This window comes from Muscardinus avellanarius (genome assembly GCF_963383645.1).
Source record: "Muscardinus avellanarius genome assembly, chromosome: 6".
NCBI lineage: Eukaryota > Metazoa > Chordata > Mammalia > Rodentia > Gliridae > Muscardinus > Muscardinus avellanarius.
Window position 1 is genome coordinate 106,681,229 of NC_137791.1, and position 12,815 is coordinate 106,694,043.

The following is a 12,815-nucleotide window of genomic DNA, read 5'->3' on the forward strand; positions in this document are numbered from 1 at the left end:
GTGGACGTCTTGGGAGGGGAAGGCGCTGCAGTCCTGCCGAGGAGCGCTAGCACGCGGAAGGGCGACTACCCCTCCGCTCAGTGGCCGGCCTACCTCCAGGGCAGCCCCAGGACAGCTGGATGCCAAGTACAGGTCCTGAGCCAGGTTGAAATCATTGGTGAACATGGCAAGATGTCCCGCCAGAAGACTGTAGTCCTCTATTCCCTACAAAGAACAACAACGGTGAGGAGAAGAAATCCAAAGCTTCACTTCTTTTACCACAATAGACTCTGCTCTGTGGGAGGCGGGATGTCCTGTCAAGTCATCTTTCCGTAAGCTAGGTAAGATTAACTGAAGACATTGAAGGTGTTTGAATAAACGGCATTGGAATCTTCCCCTGATAATTCTCCTAAAATGCGGCACACCTTTATTTCTTCCAAGGACATCACTATGCCGACATTTCCGATTTTCCGATAAACGCGGATCGCAAAGTCCACTTCCATGTGGTGCAGGCAAGCTCGGGCTAACTCGTTCCAGGCAGCGCGATCCTTCAGGGTCTTGCATATTTCCCAAGCATCAGAAAACCTGAGATTCAAGTGTGTACACTTAATCACAGAGCTCACTTACCACGTATTAGTGGGAAAATTTTTTTTGTGTGTGGTACTATGGATTGAATGCAGGGGCATTCTACTTCCAGAGCTACACACCCAGCCCTATTTTATCTTGAAACAGAGTCTCACTAAGTTGCAGAAGGCCTCACAAAATTGCTGAGGCCGGCCCCAAACCTGTGATCCTACTATCTCAGCCTCCCAAATACTGGGGTTACAGGTGTGTATCAGTGGGCTCGGTAGTCAATCTTAAGACTACATATAATCTATTATTACATGTTAAAATTTGCAAAGCATTCCTTTCTTTTTTTGTGGGGTACTGGGGATTGAATCCACAGGCATTTTAACTCTGAGCTACATCTCAGCTGTATTTTATTCTTTTCTTTTCCTTCCTTTCTTTCTTTCTTTCCTTCCTTCCCTCCCTCCCTCCTTTTTTCTTCTCTCTCTCTCTCTCTCTCTCTCTCTCTCTCTCTCTCTCTCTCTCTCTCTCCCCTTTCTTTCTGTCTGTCTGTCTGTCTGTCTGTCTGTCTGTCTTTCTTGTGCTGGGGGTGGAACCCAGGGGCTTTTCTACTTCCACGCTATATTCCCAGACCTATATTATACTTTTTTTTTTGTGTGTGTGTGTGGTGCTGGGGATGGAACTCAGAGGCTTTCTACCTTTGAGCTATATTTTGTATTTTATTTGGAAAAAGGGTCTAAGTTGCCTCACTAAGTATGAGGCTGGCTTTGAACCTGCATGATCCTCCTGTCTTAGCCTCCCAAGTACTGGGATTATAAGTGTGTGCCACCACGCCCGGCTTTATACTTTTTTTTTTTTTTTTTGGTTGTACTGGGGTTCCTGGATATCCTTCTACCTCCGGTCTACACTCCCAGACACCTATTTTTTTTTTAATTTTTTTATTTGGAAACAGGGTCTCTTAACCCAGTGAGGCTGACTTCGAACCTGCGCGATCCTCCTGTCTCTGCTGCCCGAGCGCAGGTATTACAAGCCTGCGCCACCACACCCGGCTTATACTTTATTTTGAAATAGAGTCTCACTAGTTGCAGAGGGCCTCACTCAGTAGCTGAGGCTGGCTTCGAACCTGTGCGATCTCCTGTCTCAGCCTCCCAAGCGCGGGGATTACAAGTGTGCGCCACCGCGCCCGGCTATTCTTTATTTTTAAACAGACTCTCTCTATGTTGCTAAGAGTCTTGCTACATTGCCGAGTCTGTCCTCAAACATGTGATAACTCCTGTTTCAGCCTCCCAAGTACTGGGATTACAGGCATGAACCATCACTCCCAATGCAAAACATTTCTTAATCTCTAATTGTTACTTGCCAGTAATGAAAAATTAAGCCTTTTCTTTTTTGTACAGATAAATGCTTTTTCTTGAGTCTCTTTTATGAATTTGAAATCTATTCTCTGTAACCAGCCCCCAGTCAACAACTAAACAACTGATTCTATTTTTGTTTTTTTCACACATAGATAAAAATTAATTTTGTTTTTAATTCTAACTATATCAACATTCTAATTCTATACATTTAAGTTTAGCTAGGTGTGGTAGTACATGCTTGTAATCTCACTACTTGGGAGGCTGAGATAGGAGGATCGTAGTTTCAAGGCCAGCCTGAGCAATTAGTGAGGCCCCTCTGCAACTTAGAGACCCTGTTTCAAAATAAAAAATAAAATAGTGCTGGGGGTATATCTCTCAGGGGTAGAATGCCCCAGGGTTCAATCCCTAGTAACATAACACACACACACACACACACACACACACGCACACACACACACGTACACAAGTTTAAAATAAAGATTGTCAAACTATGGTCCACAGGACACACCCAGGCCACTGTTGGGTTTTTTGGTAGTAAAGTTTGAGTGGAACACTTACTCAGCTGTCCACTCGTGTATCATTGTCTCTGGATGCTTCTGCTCTAGAACAGCTGTCTTGTGTAGCTGTGACAGGGACCCCGTGGCCCTTACAGCCTCAAATATTTACCATCGGGTCCATAGCAGGAGAAGTCTGCTGATCTCTGGAATATCAGTGCCAGCTTAGCTTCTCGGGGACCTGGGCGGCAGTGAATCCATCATAGCTACCCATCTGCCCATCCTCTCGACTCTCCGCTTTTCTGTCCTATACCCCTAGTCCTTAGCATTTAAGATAGAATCTCACTAAGTTGCCGAGGCTGGCCTTGAACTTGTGATCCTTCTGCCTCAGTCTCCCCAGTGTCTGGGACTCCAGTGTGCTACCACGCCTGGCTCACAGCAAGTACAATCGATTAAACAGGCCTTGACCTTCAAATTCACAAAAGCTCCCAGAGATGTGTTTCTGACCCTACCTTTTGAGCATTAAGGTCTGTGCCAGCATCAGTCTCAGGTCGCTAGGCCCTGTGTCTTTCAAGCCGCTGAGGAAGCTGTGGGTGCTGAGGTAGACGTTGTTTATTTTTCCACTCTGCGTCTGGCAGGTCAGCTCGCCGTTGTATAACAGCAAAGGTTTATGAGAGAAGGGAACTTTGGTGCCGCCAGCCAAAATAACCTTGGGTCCTAGATTATAAAACAGGCCTCTTAATGCTGAAAGCGGGTACTTAGCACAGACATTAAAAGAGAAGGTGTTTAATTGCATTGCAAAGAAGATTCACTTAACGTATGTACAAAAAAAGATTCAATACCTTGTATAGTGTCCTGGTGAAAGACGTAAGTGTATACCTTATCATCATCGTAAGCAATAAATACACCTTTATCCATTGGCCAGTTTTCCCAAAGGACACCTCTAATGGTCGGTGAGAAGTCTGGAATCTCATAGGTCGCATCATTAACCTACAAAATAGGATTTACAGATGTGCCCCACGTCCGTACTTCAATCATTATCACTTGCCTGGGCAGGAGCCCGTCTGCGGCCTTAGCCAGCAGGCATTCCCAGCCTGTGTTCAACCCAGCCACAGTCCAACCACAGCAGGAAGGGAAGTTTTTCTTCCTATTCCTGTATTACATCTGGTTTGGGGGAAAACTGCAGCTATTTGGTAAATCAAGAGTTTGAGCAAAAATTTGGTGAATTTATAGGAAAAACTATGTCTAGACATAATGGCTTCAGGTTAAGAATAAAAAGTGGAAGCTGTTCGCGACGACAAGAATTTAAACTACGGTGCTTGGAAATGTTTTATTTTTGTAGTGCTAGGGACTGAACCCAGGGCCTTACCCGTGCTAGGCAAGTGATCCAACACTGAGCTACCCCCTCAGCCCCAGAAACTTTTTAACAATAGTGGGTATTCAATAATGCTAGGTATTAAGAAACAGAAATTAATTCATATATTCTTTGAAATTTAAGTGAATCATACTGGGAATGCTTTATTTCAAAAACTTCTCTATATTGAGGCCAACAAATAGAAATGTATTATACACAGTAATATCAGATATGTAAAGAAAATCCAGCTGGATGGGGTGGCACATGCCTGCAATCCCAGTATTTGGTAGGCTGAGACAGGAAGGCCGTGGGTTTGAAGCCAACCTCATAAACCTAGCAAGGCACATTCCATTTCAATTGGACAGTGCTGCTTATAAGGTATTGTAATAATTACTTATAATATATGCTTACATATGTAACTGCATTTAATTCTAACATACTACACAAGGCAAGTACTCTATTTGTTTTATTCGTTGTCTTCTTGTGGTAGTGGGGATAGAACACAGGGGTATTCTACCTCTAAGCTACATCCCGAGGCCTATTTTTAGGGTTGAGACAGGAGGTCCATGGTTTTGAGGATAGCATTAGCAAGTAGTCAGACTCTCATCAACCTAGTGAGATGAGGTCTTACTTTCTTTTGAGTGGTACTAGGGATTGAACCCAGGGGCATTCTACCTCCGAGCTACACCCCCAGCCCTATTTTTTATCTTTATTTTGAAACAGGGTCTCACCAAGTTGCAGAGGGCCTCATTCAGTAGCTGAGGCTGGCTGCAAGTTTGTGATCCTCCTGTCTCAGCCTCTCAAGTACTAGGATTACAAGCACGTTCCTGAATAGGAATTAAGTTTTAAAGCAAACAGTTGATCAGGGAAAAAGAAAAAAGAAAACAAAAGCCTGTTCTAATAAGCCCAAGTCTAAGTGGGGAGGCCACACTGTTTCCCTGACATTGGGCAGCGCAGGAAAATATGAACAAAATCTTTATACACTGTGACATCTAAGAGCTTGCTTTTGCAAAGCGGTCTCTGCCATAGTGAGGGAAAGCTGTCTTGGTTTAGTGGACACTCAGGCAAAACACAGATGGGTCCAAGAGCAGCTGCGGGCCCTATGAACTGCAGCCAAGCATGTAAAAACAAATGAACAATCCAAGCTAGTAAATGATGTACTAACACACTTTCTTTTTCTCAATCTATTTTCAAAAAAGTTAAGGATGGTTAACAAGGAGAGTAACTGATTTTCAAAATAGGTTTGTTCATTTGTAATCATCTAATTACAAAAATAGCTTTTCCTCATTTCCAGGATCTTTTAGGAAGGAAGAGAATCAACTGAAGTGGGCAGGAAGTACAGGCTATTACTCTGCCCTTGGGGCTGCCTGTGTATCTGGGGAGAAAAGTCATAAAGTCACACACAGGAAGAAATGCTATAATTGCTGTGTTGTTCGGTTTACAATAGGGTTAAAAGTGGTAGAGAATATAATAAGTTCTTTTTCCATTAGAAGTCACTCTAGGGCTGACTGTGGTGGCACACACCTGTAATCCCAGTTCTTGGGAAGCTAAGACAGGAGGGTCAAGTGTTGAAGCCAGCCTCAGCAACTTAGTGAGGTCCTCTACAACTTAGCAAGACCCTGTTTCAAAAAAAAAAAAAAAAAAAAAAAGGGCTGGGGGTATACTAGGAGGAAGGATGACCCTGGGTTTGATCCTCTGTACAAAAAAAAAAAGAACAACAATAAATCTCTGTCTTTCTTGGACTGATACTATCAAAAACTATAGACTAATGGGGAAAAGTTTTTTTCTCTCTCTTTCTTTAATGGTGTTGGGACCAAACCCAGGGGCACTCTACCACTGTGCTACATCTCCAGCCTTTTTATTTTCTGAGAAAGGGTCTTGCTAACTTGCCTTGGCTGGCATCAGACTTCCAAATTTCCTGCCTCAGTCTCCCACGTAGCTGGGATTTCAGACATGTGCCACTACACACAGATGGAAAAAGTTTTCTTGACATAGTCATAAAAATTGCTCAAAAGCATGATATTTTAAAAAAGATGATAACAAAGTACTATAATCCTTGGTATTGTATAACAGGACTTATTTTGTGTGATGTTGGGGATGGAACCCAAGGGCATTCTAACTCTGAGCTACAACCCCAGTGCTATTTTATTTATTTATTTATTATTATTATTATTATTATTATTATTATTATTAATTTTTTTTGCAGGTCTGGGGATGGAACCCAGGAGCATTCGACCTCCGAGCTACACCTCCTGCCCTATTTTTATTTTGAAACTGGGTCTCACTGATTTGCGGAGGGTCTCACTAAGTAGCTGAGGCTGTCCGCAAACCGTGATCCTCCGGTCTCAGCCTCCAGAATGCTGGGATTACAAGCGTGCGCCACCACGCCCGGCTTTATTTTATTTTTTGTTGAAGTAGGTTCTCACTAAGTTTCAGAGGGCCTCACTAAGTAGCTTGAGGCTGGCTATGACCTGCAATCCTCCTGTCTCAGCCTCCCAGGCTGTGCAGCACCACGCCCGGCTGCAAGAGGACATTTTATATGAGGTATACTTTAAAAACACTGGAGAAAACCATGGTAAGTGAAACGAGGCAGATTCAGAAAGTCAAAGGTTGTGCTTCTTCTCATATGTGAAAGTTAGAGAGAGAAAAGGACCAGAAAAGGGATCTCGTGAAAACAGAAGGGAGACCAACAGAGCGGAGGAAGGAGTTTGGGGAAAGGAGGAGGGAAGGGTAAGAAGTATTAGAAAACAAAACTGATCAAATTATATTATGCACACACACAAATATGTCACAATGAACCCCACTGTATAATTATAATGCACTAATTTTAAAAAAAGCCAGTTGGGCGACACTACATGTCCTTCATATACGTTTCAATAGTCTTTTCGATCTCTAACACAAATCTTTTTAATACTGAAAAAATAACACTTTTTTCTTATATTGCATTTTTAGAAAACAAGCATTTAAATTTTTTTTCTAGACTTACTGGACAGTAGACAAATCCATCACTTTTTTCATCAATGAAAACTAATTTGGTCCCATTTGGGTCAGGAAAAATCTTCTTTATGCCAACAGGATGTCGATAATCATTAACAAATTGCCAATCTTCAATATAGAAATATTGAATGACACCAGTCTAAAAAATTCAATCATGGAAATATAAGAGGTGGTCAAGAAAATGCTGACTTTCAATATTTAAATTAAACATATCTTCTAGCTAGGTGTGGTGGCGCACGCTTGTAATCCCAGTACTTGGGAGGCTGAGATAGGAGGATCGCAGGTTTGCAGCCAGCCCCAGCAACTTAGTGAGACCCCGTTTCAAAATAAAAATAAAATAGGTCTGGGAATGTAGCTCAGAGACAAACAAATATATTTCCTAATTTTAGGGGAGAGTGATTTTGGTTTTTTTTTTTGGTGGTACTGGGGGTGGAACCTAGAGGCTTTTTCCCTCCGAGCTATACTCCCAGACCTATTTTATACTTTATTTGGAAACAGGGTCTCACTAAGTTGCCGAGAGCCTCACTAAGTAGCTGAGGCTGGCTTCGAACCCGTGGGACCCTCCTGTCTCAGCCTCCCAAGCGTGGGGATTACAAGCGTGCACCACCACGCCTGGCCTTGATTTTTTTTTTTTTTTTTTGGTGGTACTGGGGTTCCTGGAAGCCCTTCTACCTCCGGTATACACTCCCATGGGCTACACTCCCAGACCTATTTTTTAACATTTTTATGTGGAAACAGAGTCCCTTAAGCCAGCGAGGCTGGCTCCGAACCAGCGCGATCCTCCTGCCTCCGCCTCCTAAGCGCAGGGATTACAAGCGTGCGCCTCCACGCCCGGCGGCCTTGGTTTTTTTAATGAAAGAAGAGTTTAAGACTAATATGTAGTACATGTATAGACCCAAGAACATAAGTGAGAATGTACAAATAATTCAATAGTCTATTAAATCACATTTTCAGTGGTATGAAATAATTGATTTATAGATCTCCTACTTGGTAGACATAACCTTGTTGCTTAAAAGAAATTTTCAAATCTGCTACTTCAAATTGTTCTTGCCTTTAATTAGTAAACCATAAAATTAGTTTAGAGATAAAAACAAACAAATCAAGCTCCTGATACAATTAGTTGTATTTACGTATACTAAACAACGAACTTATACACACGAAAATTGGAAACACAAGATAGGTTGGGCATTGCTAATCTAAAAATCTAAATTCCAAAGGATCCCAAATCTGCAACTTTTTGAGAACCAACATGACACTCAATAGCTTTCAGATTCTGGAGCACTTCAAATTTTAGACTTCCAGGTTAGGGGCACTCAGCCAGTGATGACTGCAAATATTCCAAAGTCCAAAAAAAGAAACTGAAAACACTTCATTCTGGCCCCAAACATTTTAAGTAAGAGACAGTCTACCAGTGCACGTATAATCCTTCCAAACATGAACCAAAACACACACAGGTCTTTTATGCTTAAAAACTACAAAACACTAATGAAGGAAATCGAAGCGCTGAACACGTGGCGAGGGATACTGTGTTTGTGGACTGGAAGACTCGTGGTAAACGTGTTAATCCCCTCTCGCCGTACAAGCTGATTTTTTTGTAGCTATAGACAAGATTATTCTAAAATTTATATGGAATGGCAAAGGAGCTAGAGGAGCTAAAGCAATTTTGAAAATAAAATATAAAGTGGAAAATTAGTCTATCCGATTTTGAGGCTTTTTTTTTTTTTAAATATAGCTATGGAATCAAGACTGTGGTGTAGGCAGAGGAACAGCTCCAGATCAATGGTACGGAACGAGAAACCAGAAAGAGACACATCTGCTCAACTGATTCTTTTCCTATTTTGTTTTATGTTACTTTATTCTTGTGGTAATGGGGATTGATCCCAGGGGCATTCAACCTCTGAGCTAACCCCGGCCCTATTTTATTTATTTACTTATTCATTTATTTATTTCATTTTATATCGCTGAGTTGCTGAGGCTGTCCTGGAACTTGTGATCCTCCCATCTCAGCCTCCTGAGTCCTGGGATTACAGGCATGTGTCACCATGCCTGGCTCTTTTTTTTTTCTTTCCTACTTTAAGGTACCTGAACTTTTACTTTTATGGAAATAAAATTCACCTTCTTAAACTGTAGTTCAAGGTTGACGCATATTTACAAAGTTGTTCAATACTTAATCAGGAGCAGTTTAAAAACACTTCATCACTTGAAGAAGAAACCCCACTTAGAAGTCCATCCAGACGCTCTTCAGTGGGTGAGTGGTTAAACAAACGGTACATCCCCACCGTGGAAGCTACTCAGCAATAAAAAGGAACAAATGATGCATATGGACAACTTGGTTGAGTCTCCAGAGAAGGAGGCTGAGTGAAAAAGAGCCAATACCATAAGGCTGCATACTTCATGATCTCAGTTATATTAACTACGAAAACGGCAAAGTTATACGAATGTTCAGCATGGTGATGCACATTTGTAATCCACAAGTTTGCGGCCAGCCTCAGCTACTTAGTGAGGCCCTCTGCAACTTAGTGAGACCCTATTTCAAAATAAAGAGTAAAAAAAATGGGGCTGAGAGTGTAGCTCAGAGGTAGAATGCCCCGGGGTTCCATCCCTAGTACCTCAATAAATAAATAAAATTTAAAAAAATAGCTAAAAGTGAACCAATTCTGATTAAAACTATAAATTCTTGGATCCAAGAAGCTCAACAATTCCAAGCACAAGGAAATCACATCAAGACACATTACAAATTGCTCAAACCAGTAATAAATATAAAACCTTAAAAGCAGAGGACAAAGCATTGCCCACAGAGAAACGACAGGCAAAGGGGAGAGATTTCTTGTTGGAAATAATGCAAGCAAGAAGCGGGGTGGGGGGAGACAGCTAATGGACTGGAAGAAAGAAAGGGTCAGCCTAGAATTCTACACTTTAAAAAATCTTTCAAATATAAAGCTGAAATAAAGACCTTTTCAGATACAAAAGCTAAAAGTACTCATTGCCAGCAGACCAGTACTATGAATAATGAATAATGATAAAAGTAATCCTTCGGGCAGAAGGAGAAGTTACTAGATGGAAATGTTGTATCCACTTCCATCTAGTATGAACATGACGCAGTAGACACAAGGAACTCCAGAATGCCAATTACAGGGATATATATCAGAGCTATTTTTCTTACTTTAAAATTCTCTTTGAGAAAAGAAACCAAACCACCAAACTAATGCATGTGTATCTATGTTCATAGCTGCACAATTCGCCATAGCCAAACTATGGAACCAGCCAAGATGCCCATCAACAGATGAATGGATTACAGAACTGTGGGATATGTACACAATGGAATTTTACTCAGCCATCAAAAGAACATCTTACATCATTTTCAGGGAAATGGATGGAACTGGAGGACATTATGCTAAGTGAGATTAGTCAGTCACAAAAAATAAGAAATCAGATGCTTTCCCTAATATGTGAAAGCTAAAGAGAAATGGGTCATAGGAGATAACTCTGGATGAAAAGGGAGATCCTATAGAGGAGCAAACAAGACAAACTAAAGGAGGAGAAAGGAAGGGGGAAGAAGGAAAATCTCTAAAACACACAATGTACTTAAACATATCGAAGTCAACCACTAAGCCAAGCATGGGAAGGAGGGTTGGGGAAGGAATGGGGTGGGAATTGGGTAGGGGTTAAATCGGTGATGTGTACATGTCTGTACACACAAGTTTTTTTACCCCAATAGGATGTATGAATATAATGCACCAATAAAAAATTTTAAAAAATAAATAAAATTCTCTTTGAAAGATAACTGATTGTTTAAACAAAACTATTAAGGATGCGCCGAGGGGTTTCTAACAGCTGGAGAAGTAGAATGAATAGTAACAGCCTTCGGGTTGGGAGCAAGGGGCAGGCCTGCGCCATCTTCTGTTCTCAGGGTGCACGCCCAGGCTCTTATACAGGAAGTGGTAATAACGTCACTAGGTTGCCATCAGTGAGGACGGGTTAATAAGTCAACAAAAGAGATCAAATCAAAAAGAATGCACAGTCCAAAAGAGAAAGAGCAAAGGAAAGGAACAGAGAGCAGATGAGACCACAGGCTCAGACCCAAACAAGGGCAATCCCGCTTTACATCTGCATAGAAATGTGTACTCTGAGTGTGTGTGTGTGTGTGTGTGTGTGTGTGTGTGTGTGTGTGTTGAGGGGGTGAGGGGGATGGAACTCAGCGGCAGTCAACCTCTGACCTAAACTCCCTGCCCTATTTTTTTTTTTTAAGTCTGAAGCATGATATCACTAAGTTGCCTGGCTGCTCTGAACTTGTGATCTTCCTGTTTTAGCCTCCTGTATCTGGGATTACAGGCTTGCACTACCATACCTGTCATCCCATTATATTTAAAAAGCTAAACTCCCCAATTAAAAGGCAGAGAGGCTGTCTAATTGTGAGATCCAATTGTGTGCTACTTATAAGAAAAATATTTTACGAAGACCCAACTAAGTTATAAACTTATTTCATGCAAATGTATTTTCCTTTCTTTTCTTTTTTCTTTTTTTTGCCATGTTACCTGATATACAAGACTAATGCTGTTATCACAAAGACTGATTAGGTCAATTTTTTTTTTTTTTATGGTACTGGGGATGGAACCCAGGGGCCTTCTACCTCTGGGCTACACTACCAGACCTATTTTTTAAATATTTTATTTGGAAACAGGGTCTCTTAAACCAGCTGAGGCTGGCTTTGAACCTGCGCAATCCTCAAGTGTGCACCACCACGCCTAGCCAAACAAATTTTTAAAAGTCTCTCATTTGGAAACAACCTTCTTTTAAAACATGCTCTTTTAGCTGGGCGTGGTGGCGCACACTTGTAATCCCAGCATTCGGGAGGCTGAGACTGGAGGATCGCAGTTCCTGGATAGTCTCAGCTTCTTAGTGAGGCCCTCTGCAACTCAGTGAGACCTGGTTTCAAAATAAAGCATAAAAAATAGGGCAGGGGGTGTAGCTCCGAGGTCGAATGGCCCTGGGTTCCATCCCCAGACCCCCCCCCCAAAAAATAAATAAAACATGCTCTTTTTAAACAATAACTTAATGTGGTAAATTGCAAACTTGAATTTCAGTGAAAAAAATTTTCCTAATGAGGAAAATAGTGCTAGAGTTTCTATCAACTCCACTGAATTCTTTTACAGATCGAACAAAGTAACAAGTATGCTTTAAGGATTTGTGAAAACTGTTTACAAATAAAAAGTGCTATTATTATAACATTATAACTGTGTTTATGTCCATATGGCTAATGTATATTCAGAGACATATGCAAGCAGCTAGCAAGAAACTGGACTGGGATTTGAGACCCAATCTGCAGACTCCAGAGACTGCCTTTTTTTTTTTTGGTGGTACTAGGGGTGGAACCCAGGGGCTTTCTACCTCCGGACTATACTCCCAGACCCATTTTATATTTTATTTGGAAACAGGGTCTCACTAAGTTGCTGAGAGCCTCACTAAGTAGCTGAGGCTGGCTTTGAACCTATGTGATCCTCCTGTCTCGGCCTCCCAAGCGCGGGGATTACAAGCGTGTGCCACCACGCCCGGTGAGATTGCCCTTTTCACTCTGCCATCAGACTTGCTCAAAACCCCCAAACCCTGACACTTAGCAAGGCATGCTGCCCAGGTGCTATAAAACTATATGATTAATCACAGACAACTTCAGTACTCATATTGGACTCAACACAGAAAAAACATATGGGAAAGTCTAGGAGGACAAGGAAAATGCCCAAGATCACAATGTAAAAGTGAGAAATTCCTTGCATTCTAGAGAAGAGAGGCTAATACGTACATCTGTGCCGTAGATGAGGAAGTCCCCAGTCAAGGCGTGACACAGAACTCGGCACTTATCATCCGCCGCTGGGAAGAGCCGAGTCTCGCGTTCTTCCTGTGCGTCCAGGATCTTACTTTCTATCTAAAATGGAAAGGACAATGGTTCATAGGTTTGAGTAAAACTGGTATATTGCTGGGGAAAAGTGGCCTTTCAATTACACATTTTGATTCTCAAGACTACTGAAGGCTGCCTGACTCAGAGAGAGAGACCACCACAGCCCGCAGCATCAG

At 41.8% G+C, this 12,815-nt stretch overlaps 1 protein-coding gene across 1 annotated transcript in view; it reads right to left on the bottom strand.

The window, feature by feature from the left end:
- WDR19 (WD repeat domain 19) overlaps positions 1–12,815 on the bottom strand; it is a gene marked incomplete at both ends in the record, with an annotated part of 92,827 nt that overhangs the window by 40,512 nt on the left and 39,500 nt on the right. Inside the window, 6 exons of the mRNA XM_080697256.1 lie at positions 94–204; positions 405–564; positions 2,908–3,112; positions 3,238–3,385; positions 6,736–6,885; positions 12,544–12,666. Of these exons, the coding sequence (XP_080553382.1) occupies positions 94–204; positions 405–564; positions 2,908–3,112; positions 3,238–3,385; positions 6,736–6,885; positions 12,544–12,666 (897 nt within the window). The remainder of the gene's footprint in view (positions 1–93; positions 205–404; positions 565–2,907; positions 3,113–3,237; positions 3,386–6,735; positions 6,886–12,543; positions 12,667–12,815) is intronic.